At 36.8% G+C, this 13,080-nt stretch overlaps 1 protein-coding gene and 1 long non-coding RNA gene across 3 annotated transcripts in view; both read left to right on the top strand.

Annotated features, from left to right (window-relative positions):
* Positions 1–810: 810 nt before the first annotated feature.
* wwox (WW domain containing oxidoreductase) overlaps positions 811–13,080 on the top strand; it is a 180,870-nt gene continuing 168,600 nt past the window's right edge. For both annotated transcript variants that reach the window (XM_020932138.2, XM_055155434.1), the window contains exons 1-4: positions 811–1,042; positions 4,639–4,703; positions 5,191–5,248; positions 7,159–7,328. In XM_020932138.2, coding sequence (XP_020787797.1) covers positions 936–1,042; positions 4,639–4,703; positions 5,191–5,248; positions 7,159–7,328 — 400 coding nt within the window. In that variant the 5' untranslated portion in view covers positions 811–935. The remainder of the gene's footprint in view (positions 1,043–4,638; positions 4,704–5,190; positions 5,249–7,158; positions 7,329–13,080) is intronic.
* On the top strand, positions 5,745–7,127 carry LOC129409425 (uncharacterized). The gene is made up of 2 exons (XR_008632398.1): positions 5,745–6,029; positions 6,754–7,127. It is a non-coding gene; the product is annotated as an uncharacterized LOC129409425 (long non-coding RNA).

The raw sequence follows: 13,080 nt of genomic DNA, 5'->3' as shown, positions 1-13,080 counted from the left end.
CTAGTGAATTTGTGTAATCTAGTGACCAAGATCTTGTATTTTCTGCTAAGTGCATGAACCCTTGAGCTTTTGAGTATGCCGTGATGTTGTTTCTGATCAAAATCATAACTGAAGCTGAACAGTCCTGCAAAAACAACATTTCACTTACATCTTTGCTTAATTTTCCATTGTTCAAGTTACCAAAAGTATTTAGGTGTTGTAATTTTACTGGTGGAGGGTCTGCCACTTGCTTTGTCTCCATCATAGATCAAGATGCGTATTTCAAAACAATAAAACATTAAATGCTAGAAGATATTTTTTATTGCCTTATTGCAGGCAATAAAAACAAAACAAAACAAAACAAAAAAAAAAACCCTCAAACGCCTACCAGAAAAGTTACATAGACAAACCCCAATTCAGAGATATAAAATCGGAGCCCCGTACTTCATCTGCTCTCTATTATTAATGCCAGGTTCAACTATTCATGGGTCTCATTTTCCTAATTATAGATTATATTTTAGGTCTTTTGTCCAATTCAAAAGATATATTTTGTTTAGACTGTTCATTTCTATGACCAGATTTTCATCACCCTGAAACCATGATAACCAATGCCATATCCTTTAGTTGCCATAGTTCACTAAAATAACATTTATCATGTCACGAATTTAGTCATTATGTATTATACATAAGTATAATACGATTTGGAGTTTTATATTATAAATCTATGGTCATTACTTTCCATTTCCCTGTAGCCTACTGTCTGTCATTCAGTGGAAATCTGACGAAGCAGTACTAGGACTCCATTTCCCATGCGCCTTTTCGACAGTTGTCACCGTGTTGTTGCGGAAGTTCTCAGGGAACCCACCGCACTCTTCAGACCGTTCGTGTGAACCGTGATTTCACTACTTTTTACTCCATCTCCGTGTGTATTTTCTTACTTAACGAACTTAACGTATATGTCAGCTTTGAAGTACGCGGGTATGGACGACACGGACAGCGAAGACGAGTTACCCCCGGGATGGGAGGAGAGGTCCACTAAGGATGGATGGGTTTATTATGCCAAGTGAGTAATGCACCTGCTCTCTGCACGACTTTTCCTAAATCATCAAAGCTCAAAATGCTCTGTTCTACCTTGCAGTGTTGTAGTGGTAGTATTCAAGTTAACCACTACCTTTTTACTTTAGTTCTCTAAAGATTGGCAATTCGAAGTCTGAAATGTTTCAAACAATTGTAGTCAAAGGTATGGAGTTTAAAAACACAGTGGAGCACTTCCTGTATTACCACATGACAAGGTGTTTTCTGAGAAGTGAACAAATAAATATGCAGAGTTAAACATGTGTGAATGTGGAGGACTGTGGCGTCCCCTCTGCTTAACATTAAGCTCTGTAACAAAAAGTGTCTTTAGAATCTAGAGTCTAAAGAATTCATGCTTTTTATGAATTGCTTCCTGAGCTGTATGTTTCCTTTTTTTCAAAGTAATCAGTAATCTCATTACTTTTGAAATAAAATAATCAGAGTAAGAATTAGATTACTATTAGAAGGGGTTGGCAGTGATTAGTTTACTTTGCAAAAGTATCTGATCTGACCGACACTGCTGCTAACACATATTTAGATCACCATGTTCTTTTATTGTTTTACTCCCAGTGCTGTCACTCTCCTTCAGAGCGCTATGACATTACAATCGCTGTGCAATTCACTAATAAAGCTACTGCACATTGCATCAGGTTTGTGAAGTTGTGATGTATGTATCATGCTTTTGTATATTTATAGAACATTACAGTGTGGGAGCATGGGTGTCATAGGCTTGTGGGCTGACCATTGTACAGGATTGTACTTCTAACCTTAAGGACGGTTCGAATAGGGGCCAGGAGAGCTTGCTAGATTACTCAAACATGCATAGATGACAGAAAAATTCTGTGGGATCATGAGGTGGTTTGTGGGTAGGAATTACTTAAGTTCTGAGTGGGACAGCAGTGGTGATGCCCTTGTCCCCCAAGTCCCAGATGGGGTCACAACCATTGGAAAAGATGGTGGTGAGCAGTGGTTGGTGAGTACACTGGCAGGCAGCAGATTTTATTTGGCGATGCTGTTGCAGGAGATTCTGGGTCATTCCACGCCATTTCACCAAATGGCCCATGCACAAGTTTTAGTGAATTTCGATTATTACTTTTCAAGTTACAGCTCATTTTATGTGTCAATTTACGGGCCCAAAATCGCATTTTTTCTCAGCCGTTTTCACAGGTCGATATCTCCGTAAGTATCACACACAGAGGGTTGAAATTTTGTAGGTTTGTTGTCCTCTATGCTGGGTTCAAATAACATTTATCTAAAGTTTGGTATCTCAATTCGTCATTTTATATGAACTTAAAATGGAAAAAAAAAAAAAAAAACTTGTTCATTTCCTTGGTGTACCATTTTTAGCCCCTTTTTAAACCTACTTGTAGGTGTAAGAGACCCTTATTTTTTTTTGAGAATCAGGATATGTACTAGGACTGTTAAATGAAATCACCAAACGTTGAAAATTTGAAATAGGTTATGTGTGAGGGTCCTGTTAAAAACAAGAAAATGTAACATGGTCCAATTTTCACATGTAATTTATTGCATGTGGGTAGTGATGAACAAGGAAGGAACTCAAACATCCGGAAGCAGACAAGAAGTGAGGAAACAGTTCCCTATCATGTTTGGATCGCCTGAGCAGGTAAAGAAAGTCTTATGGAGCCTTAAATGGAAAGTGTTAAGGTTGTCCATTTAAGGGAAATTTCAGGATTTGTGGAAATTTATCGCATATAAAAAATCATATTCATCTTTATTCTGGGGTGGACCTATATAGTTCCAAATGCACATTTGTTTTGGAGTTTTTTTTGTTATATATTTTAAGAGAGCCAGTACATGTTTGGATCACCAGGGGCCCAAGAGTTGGCTCCCAAGAAATTAATGAAGAGCACAGATGACAAAGCGTCTGATTCAACTTACAAGGCCACACCCCAGTCAACATGGTCAGCTAAACCTTCTAAAACCAGTCCACCAGGAATGAAAAATCCACCACAGGTTGAGGAGAATTCTGGTGGCCAAGCTTGTGAGGACTGTCCATGCTGCTGTGACCTCGGCCAGAAAATCCAAAAGCTTCGGGACCTACTGCGGGTTTATGAAGATGTGCCTACCAATACTGATGACGAATAAGACATACATGTTCTGTGTTCTAGGTTTTTAGATAACTTGTAACACATTCTGTTGATTCATTCTTGTTCACTCTTCATGTTTGGGAACTTTAGCTGCTGCAATAAAACATAGTACATGGTCACTGTATACTTGTGTCATTGTGTCAAATGTGAATGTTCAAGATACAATAAAAAATTGAAGGAGCTTCATAAAATACATATGTTTGGTACCATATGAAAGACTTTTTTCTGGTCTTTCAAACTAAAATTATTCAAAAAAAATTTTCACTACCCACATGTCATAAATTACATGTGAAAATCGGACCATGTAAGGTTTTCTTGTTTTTAACAGAACCCTCACACATAACCTATTTCAAATTTTCAACATTTGGTGATTTTTTTTAACAGTCTTAGTATATATCTTGATTCTCAAAAAAATGTAAGGGTCTCCGACACCTACAAGTAGGGTTAAAAAGGGGCTAAAATGGTACACCACGGAAATGAGCAAGTTTTTTTCATTTTTAAGTTAATATAAAATGACAATGAGTTGAGTTACCGAACTTTCGATAGATGTTATTTGAACACAGAGAAGAGGACTACAAGCCTACACAATTTCAGCGCTCTATGTGTGATACCTACGAAGATATCCACCTGTGAAAACGGCTGAGAAAAAAATTACGCGATTTTGGGCAACTTGAAAAGTAATGATCGAAAATCACTAAAATTTCATAGGGCTGGTACATGATAGTAAGTAACCAGCTGGTAATTTTTTCAAATTAAAAAAAAAAACATAATGCGTGAGATTTTCTGGAAATTTTATGAAATGGTGTGGAATGACCCTTCTATCATGCCCGGTTAATAGCTGCATTAAGTGACCTGCATCTGATTTCAAACCATGAGTCAGGAACATGTTTTAGCCCGCTCACTTAGTCCTTTCTGTGATATTGCACCATGACACAGAAACATCTGTCTGGGATAGTGTCATGCAGTTTTTTCCTTTTAGTTCACCAATCTTAAACCACCAATGTCCTTTTGTTTATCTTGAAAATGCATCATGACAGTGAATCAAGAGTCTGGGATAGTTTCAGGTTGTTAATATCCCATAATTCTTAGTGGGTAATGTGCCTAATTGGACAAAAAGAGGTGATAATGTTAGTAGTTTCTGTATTAGTTATTACTTGAGAAAATGTAATAGCAGACTAAATTTTTTTCTTATTTAGCTGCTTTTACTATACAATGCACAACATGTAAAGCATTTATCATGACAGGAATACATTTAAATCAGGAACATGGAACAACATGGAACTGAGCTTTTAGGCTGCATTAACACTTGGTCCTGTTTTGGCCCCAGTTTAATAACTGCTCATGGTCTAGTCCAGGTTTGGTTATGGGTTTAGTCCAAATTTAGTCTTAGTTTATTGTGGTATGTCCAAGAATGAGCACAACCTTAAAGTATTATTTTTTAACTATTTGCTAACTATTGATTTCACTTTCCTCCAAGTCATGATGATATGAAGACCCAATGGGAGCATCCCAAGACTGGAAAGAAAAAGCGTTGTGCTGGAGGTTTGTTTTGAGCAATTATTTCTGTTGTACTTCTGTAATGTACATGTTGTCAATGTTTTCTTAACTACACTTTCAGTAAGTGAAAGTAGAAGAATGTAAAAAAAATACTTGGTGGTGAAAGTCTTCCTTCTCCAGCCAGATCAAAAATACTCTCAGACCTATCCCATGGTGTCTGCGTCATAAGGCACTGCCATGGCATGAGTCATAATACTGGCTTTGCGCAGTGACAGAAGCACTGTTGGTTGATGAATGAATTGGTAAACATTTAATAGAACAGAACAAATAGAATGCAATACTGGGTCTGATTGCACAGCAGCAATGCACTACCGCCACACAGTCTAGTTTTTGACACCCACCTTTTATTACTATTGCAGTATCCTCGAAATGTCTGCTCAGGTTATTTAATGTAATAATAAAACACAAACAATGAAACTGGCAAAGCAACTCTAACAATCTGATTGTGTCTTTTATATTTTGATTTTTGTAGATTTACCGTATGGTTGGGAGCAAGAAACTGACGAAAAGGGACAGATTGTTTATGTGGAGTAAGTAATCAGGAAGTAACACTTTGAGAAGCAGCATTAATTTTGACCTGAAATTACAATTTTAGTTTTAGTTTTAATCTTTTGATGAAAAATATTTGTAGTTTTAGTCAGTATTTAGTAGACGAAAACATAATGCTAATTTAGTCAACTAAATTCATAATAGTTTGCTTTAGTCAGACAAAAAAATTCTATTTATTTTAAATATATTATGTATTTTACATTGTTTTGCATTGCTTCATGGGACATGTACAGACATATTCCTGGGATGTTGAGTTTGTTTGGTCTGGGGTGGGGCTCTGATGCTGAAAATGTAATCTAGTCCCCACTCCTTTCTTTTCATTCATTTTCCATCCATCCATTTTCTTCCACTTATCTGGGGCTGGGTCACGGGGGCAGTAGTCTAAGCAGCGATTCCCAGACTTCTTTCACTCTGGACACTCCCTACAGCTCCTCTTGAGGGGACCCCAAGGCGTTCTCAGTTCAGTTGAGAGACATAGTCCCTCCAGCGTGTCCTGGGTCTTCCCCGTAGCCTCCTCCTGGTGGGACATGCCTGGAACGCCTCCTGAGGGAGACGCCCAGGAAGCATCCGGAAGAGATGCCTGAACCACATCAGCTGGCTCTGTGGAGGAGCAGCGGCTCTTGTCCGAGCTTCTCCTGTGTGACTGAGCTCCTCACCCTATCTCTACGGGACCACCCAGTCACCCTGTGGAGGAAACTCATTTCGACCACTTGTATCCGTGATCTTGTCCTTTCGGTCATTACCCAAAGCTCATGACCATAGGTAAGGGTATAAACGTAGATTGACTGGTAAATTGGCTCAGCTCCCTCTTCACCACAACGGTTTGATACAGCGACCGCAATACATATACGACTAATACAAATCCAATCTTTACATTGCAAAAAAATACAATACAGTAAGAGCAATCACATTATCAACTTATAATGAACCAACTAATGCATTATTTATAAACCTTCATACTCTGAAATTTTCCGATTATAGTTGACCTTTACACTTTGAAAATCATGTTCAAAGTAAACAACAATTTCTTGTCAAAATCATTACAGAACATGTTCAAAATCCAAAATAGCCAATATGAGCTCAGAGGTACGGCCACGTTTATCAAAAAGAAAATCAGAACAAACATTATGAAATGTTCTATATCTGTTAAAGGGGTGGAGCTCTGGAACAAAACAAGACCTAAAATTGTATAAAGAAGTTTAAATGTTTAACTTTGAGCACATGTACATGAAATAGGATACTTAGTTTGTGCTGTAGTACTTTGCTTTACTGTTGCTGATTTGTTTGTTTCCTTTTGCCGTATTATGAATATGAATTGGTGTCAAAATGATGCTCTAATAAAGGAATAAAGGGTAGACATAATAAGCTCAAGCTTTAGCTTACACCTTTTCGGTCTGTGTATGTTAAATATTTTAAATATGACTGTCTGTGAAATAATGTCAGAATATACCTGTGACTGAAATCAATCAATCAATCATCACTACAGACGCTGCACCGATCCACCTGTCTATCTCATGCTCCATCCTCCCCTCACTTGTGAACAAGACCCAGAGATACTTGAACTCCTCCTCTTGAGGCAGGGACTCTCCAACCACCCAGAGAGGGCAAGCCACCTTTTTCCGGTCAAGAACCATGGTCTCGGATTTAAAGCAGCCGATCTTCATCTTGTTTAGTTTTTATTATCAATTTTTAGTCATAGGTTTAGCCTACAAACGTTAATTGCATTTGTATGCATTATACAAACTTTTTGTTTGTATGGTTCATGTTTTTATTATTTTTTGTTAACATAACTTTGATAATAATAAAAACAATGACCAAAATGTTGTAGTAGATAAAATAAATACTGCTGTGTAGATTGTATGAATGAGAATGCTCCTTCTGCTATTTGTAGTCATATCAACAAGAGAAGCACATACTTTGACCCGCGGCAGGCCTTCACGGTGGAGGATGTGGTGGTGAAGCCCAAACGCTATGATGGAAACTCGTCTGCTCTGGAGATCCTGCAGGGGCGTGACCTCTCCGACAAAGTGGTTGTCATCACCGGAGGCAACGCTGGCATCGGTGAGTGTCGGAATTTTGAAATTGGATTTATAAGTTTATAGTTGAGATTTCATTTCCACATTGAATTCTAAGAGCGAGTCTTTAATTATGGTTGCATAATATGGGGAAATGGCAAAATTATCATGTAATCCAGGGGTGTCCAAACTTTTTTTTTTTTTTTTTTTTTTGCGGAGGGCCATATTTAAAATATATTTTAAGTGGAGGGCCACAGAGTGGAGTCATTACTGGGAGTCTTTGCCATCATACTTTTAACAATACTTGAAACATTCATGTTGGGCCTGTATCATAATGAAATTTGATGGTATTGAAGTTGTAGGGGTAGAAATTAAATTTGCAGTTATAAGTACTGCCTTTAATCATATGGGCCATTTAAGCAGCAGGCCTGAGGGCCAACTAAAATCTTTTGCAGTTGGTCCCTGGTTTAAGTTTGGACTTCCCAAATCAGATAAAAACACAAAACCACAATAAAATGTTATCACTTTTAAAAATATAATTTAACACTATTATTAATGTTAATTTATTAAAATAATTATTTAATTCAACATTTTTATCTCGCAAACAGCTTAGTCTTGCTTGGTAAAGAATTAGTTGAAATCTCAGGGTACACACTCACTATTACCTAAACCCACAGACAATCTACACATATTACATTATATATTTGTTTTTTTTAATATGGAACCAAGAAAGAAAGAAAATGCTATTGTCCTTTGGGCACAGTTTTTGTATTTTTGTGATTATGCCACTAGATGGTGGTGTTGTATTTCACTCTGTAAACTGTTATCACAAAGGCACATCTTTGGGCCATGCTTGCTTCCTTCCCCATCCAGATATTCTTCAACATTAACATCCTCAGTGAAACACTTAGACTCAACAAATCACATCTTAATACCCAACATGATTCCATTGAAGTTCATTAGCAGGGCTGAATTGGATGTCATTGTTAACCATTATGAATAGTGGTCTGTTTGCACCAAGCTAATGCACGCCTCACTATATAATGATCTGGAAACAAATGCATTTTGTCTGTGCTTTAGTATAAATTAGGACACGAGTGACCATTTTTTGCACTGATTGCTTTGTCTGAGACTGACAGTGACAGCATGGAAAAAACATAAAATTGTTAATTAAAATAGTTTATATCATGTCAAAACTCTGCAGATATTAAAACTAGACCTGTGGACTGTACAGAAGAAATTACACCTTTCTAAAAATGTATATATCACAAGTAATCAAGAAAGGCATTAATGGTTGCAACTAGTTCATGTGCAAATACTACCGTTTTTGGTTATTATAATTTTTTTAATTAAAATCTATGCACAATCATCACTGTATATAACATATTGTACTCAACATATTGAATTCACCACACTGTTCTAGCATTCTAACATTTATGACAGCCTCAATGGATTGAGGTAAGCAAATACATCTATTTTCTATTTCGAAGTATCTTGTCCTCCCTATGCAGAGTTCTTATTCATGAGTTCTTAAAGGTAAAATGATAATGAACCACTATGTCCCACATTCTCCTCTCTCTTTATTATATATATATATATATATATATATATATATATATATATATATATATATATATATATATATATATATATATATTATCATATCAAATGAAGACTTTCAAAATTTCTTCCACAACAAATAATCTTAATGCTGAATGAATTTACATTTTGGTCTATGAATAGCAATGTAGTAATGTACCACATTTAGTAAATACACTCCCCATGTCACAATGGGAACAAATAACTTGATGACAAAACCATTTTAGTTTTGCTCCAAGTTAGTTCCTGAGGGATTTAAGTGCACATATAACCTGCAGCCACTGTCCAAGAGTGGGCAATGTTCACCCCAACTTTACTTTTCCACTAAATAACAGCTGGAGGCTTTCCTTCTGGCAGGAAACTATTCAGAAGTGACTTTTAAGGACAACATAAACAATACAACACCTACTTTTACACTCTATGCACACACACTAATCTATACTTATTAAGAAACCTCATGTAAATTGCCTTGTTTTCAGTACATTCAAATTAAGGTATATGTAGTAACCACAAGAGGGCAGAAGAAGCCCATGTTTTTGTCCATCTTAAACTAATTGTTTAGCGTAACATGTACTGTTTATCCCACTTTAAAACATACATTATGACAATTGTTATCAAATAGCACACTGCAATAATGTAGTATTTGTATAAGTCAGCTTTTCTGCAAATCAAAAATACCAACACTGACTGAGGACATCTATAAGAAATCAGAATAGTTAATAAACTCATATTAACATAACCTTTGTTTTACTCTGGCTCTTATTAAATATTCGGCCCACATAATTAAGTGCATTGTAATCGTAATTGCTGCTCCTCGCATGCTCCTTTGACATTCCTCCGGTAAAATGTGGTTATGCCAATTGGTGGGACCCACTTAGCATTTTAATGGCATCAATAGTGTTTTAATCCCAGTGTCAAGGCTATTACCATTTTCCTCAATACTCATTCCAGGGCGTAGGAAATGTGACACTTTTATTAGTAATGCCGCGATATTATTTAATTAGCAAATTTACATCTCAGCCTCTCAATTCAGCCCCTAATGTGCATGAGCGTGAACCGGCCTACGCATACATGAGTTTATTTATGCGTGAAATGTAATAGTGTACATTTGTAACCCACTGGGAGGCAGGGAAGGTAATATGCTTTGTCTCAGTCTGGCCAGTGTGACATCAGTCTTCCTCTCTATGCGTGATATTGTGAATTAAAAACCAGCACTGGCTTGAATGGTGTTTTTAATTGTGATAATGGAAATGAATGATTGTGGCCTGTTTTGTCCTCCTCTCTTCTCCTCCCTCTCTCTGTCCCTCCCTCTCTTCTCAAAGGCTGTCTTGCTGTGTATAGACCCGGCCGTGTTCACCTGGACCCAAGCATTGATTCTTAAGTGACTTTGACCCAGCACAGAGCCTCCTATCCATCCCCATTACACAGCCTTGCTCCGGCTCTAATTCCCCTTCTATCAACTAACTCTTAGGTTATTTACTGGCCAGGAGTGCACGGAACACTTGTCCTTAAAGGGCCATTGTCGCACTGGGTCTGCTTCACTTTTCTGGTCTTTCTCAAGTCCGCAAAAATCTCAAGAACATTCTTCTGAAATGCATGGTTGTTCACCTATTGCAACATTTGTTCTGGAGTGATATTGTGAATCTGCATTTGGCACTTGATTTTCCAAAGACCTGTAAAAATATGATAACTTATATTACACTTTTGCAACATTATTGAAAACTGTTATGAAAACATTACATATGCTCTTAAACTATCCAATCTATGCTACAGCTGTATAATTTATCAAATAAAAACATATGTCACAATCAAAATCACAATGAATCACCTGTTCAAAATGATCCACACTTGCAAAACCACTTTTCTAATTTACACACCTGTAATTCTAAAATGTCACAAAGCATTACTAATAAACTATGTTAGTTCTAATCATGAGAAATAATGCTGATTTCAATTAGAAACCAAATAATGGTGATTTTTGCCATTATCGAGCAGTGCTAATTTACCCCCCAAAAATGCCTTAAAATATTTTGTGTATTTTTGTCATTTTTAAAATCCATGAGACTCTCATGAGGCACTGTTGTATTGAATACATATCTTTTTGTTTATTATAAAAGCCATTAAAACCTAAAAAATACTTGAAAACTGTTCTGGGCGTTCACTGACAGCAAAGTGGCAGCAATGTCGATTCAGTTGGTGGACATTGGCCTTTGCCTTTGAAAACATTTTTCCTATTTTTTTAATGCAACCAAAAACACACATTGTTATTTTTATAGTGCAGGCCTTAATCAGGTTTCATATGTTTTTAAGTTACTACATAGTCAAAATACTTACTATTGAACCATGACTTGAACACATCTCAGACCTAGATTTCAGAAAATGTTATGTATTGTCAAAAGAAATTACATTTGGATTATATCATGTCATTAGTGTAAAAATGGAAACAAACTCCAGAGCATGATGACATAAAGACCGTCAGAAATACACTTTTAGTTTATAACCAGACACAAAGCAAAACACACAATCATTTTAGTACATACAAGTACATTATAAGTTGTGCTACATTTGACAGTCTTTGTCAGTGCCAAGACAAATGCTGATGCTATGAAATCCTCCAACCTCTGCAATCAGGTGACACAAATTGATTATTGCACAAACCTTTTACGACTGCACATTTTTAGCAGAATTTATAACAGATACTTTAAAAAGATTCATTATTTTTTTAATTTCTCCAACTTTATAGCATTACATTTTTTGCATAATTCTAACTGGGGGTAATATATATTTTTGAGCTATGAAAAAAATTATGTTATAACGTTGTTCCCTCATCAAAACATGCTTGAAGAGGTTTAGATGTCATTCATGTTTTAGTAATTTAGAAATCTCTCCTGGGCCCTATTCAAAACCTCCGTAACTGTACTTGTAAGATTCTGTGCAATGCGCAGCCCACAAGCCTAAATCACCTATGCTCCCACATGACATACATTTCCATAAAAATACAAAACATGATACAAAATTGAACACAGCCACTGTGCACTTCATTAGCGGGATGCACACTGATTGTGCTGTGATAACGCTCTGAAGGGGGAGTGAAAGTGAAACTTGTAAAACAGGTTTATACATTGTTTTCTGCGAATATTGCATTTTCAAAATGATAAAAAGTAACTTAGTGATTAAAAGTGTTGTTACACCAGATAAGTAAAACTCACCTCTTGTCTTGTCTTTCTCTCACCTTTTCATATGATGTCATATTTATTGGTCTGTTGTTATGTTGATGTTTGTGTAATGTGACTAAATCCCATTGCTCCACTCAATCTACAAAACACACTCTAAATCCCACATTGTATTTTTATTTAGGCACACAAGGTTAACACTGGAATAAGTAGCGCAGAGAAGTCCAGAAACCCATGCTGGGAATAGAGAGGATTTGATATGGAAAACTTGTATCTGCTATCCCTGTTAGTGTTCTAGTGGCTTTCTTATTCATGAAAGACTAACGTTGTCCTGCTTTTGCCTTGATCCGTCTGTTGTTTGCAGGATTAGGGACCAGACTGCCGCTCCTCCTCTCCCCTCTCCTCTTTTTGCGCGTGGAGATCCCCAAGTGTATCGTCGCGCAGATTAAAGTTGGAGCCGAGCTTTGTGGCTGATCATTAGATTGAGGTAGATTTGTTAAGCATAACTGCCATCAAATTGGCTGCAAAGCCCTGGTATTTACTGCACTGCTGTTTATGAATAAGCCCAACGCACACACACGCACTTGCGCACATACAGTTTTTAAAGAGGCACGCGGTGATGCAGTAAACCCAAGCAGAGTGAGAGGAAGGATGCATTATTCATAGTGAGAGGAATTAGATGGAAAAAGATGTTTCGGGTAATGTGTGCATGCAGTGTGGCCTTTTCTTAAAATGTGGAGCGAGACCTCAGGGTGACATCTTGAGTAAGTCTTTGTTTATGGTGGGCACATGAGGGATGCCTTCAGATTTTGTTGTGAGGTGCACCATTCAAGTCCAGTGATCATTGTTATGTCAACAACAACAAGCACAGACAAGTTTTTAACAAAACTTTTCTATTTGTTTTTTATGATTATAATTATAACTTGGGCTGAATTCTTTCAGTTGGTAAGTCGATTAATCGGTTGATGGTTCTTAGTTCTGTGGTTCTCAAAGTCTGACAATCCATCTGCATTTCTAACATATAAT

The sequence above is a fragment of the Boleophthalmus pectinirostris genome, unplaced genomic scaffold (assembly GCF_026225935.1).
Source record: "Boleophthalmus pectinirostris isolate CB_2022bp ecotype Guang Dong unplaced genomic scaffold, ASM2622593v1 HiC_scaffold_2, whole genome shotgun sequence".
Classification (NCBI taxonomy): domain Eukaryota; kingdom Metazoa; phylum Chordata; class Actinopteri; order Gobiiformes; family Gobiidae; genus Boleophthalmus; species Boleophthalmus pectinirostris.
The sequence above is the reverse complement of the archived record's forward strand: the minus strand, read 5'-3'. Positions and strand labels throughout refer to the sequence as shown.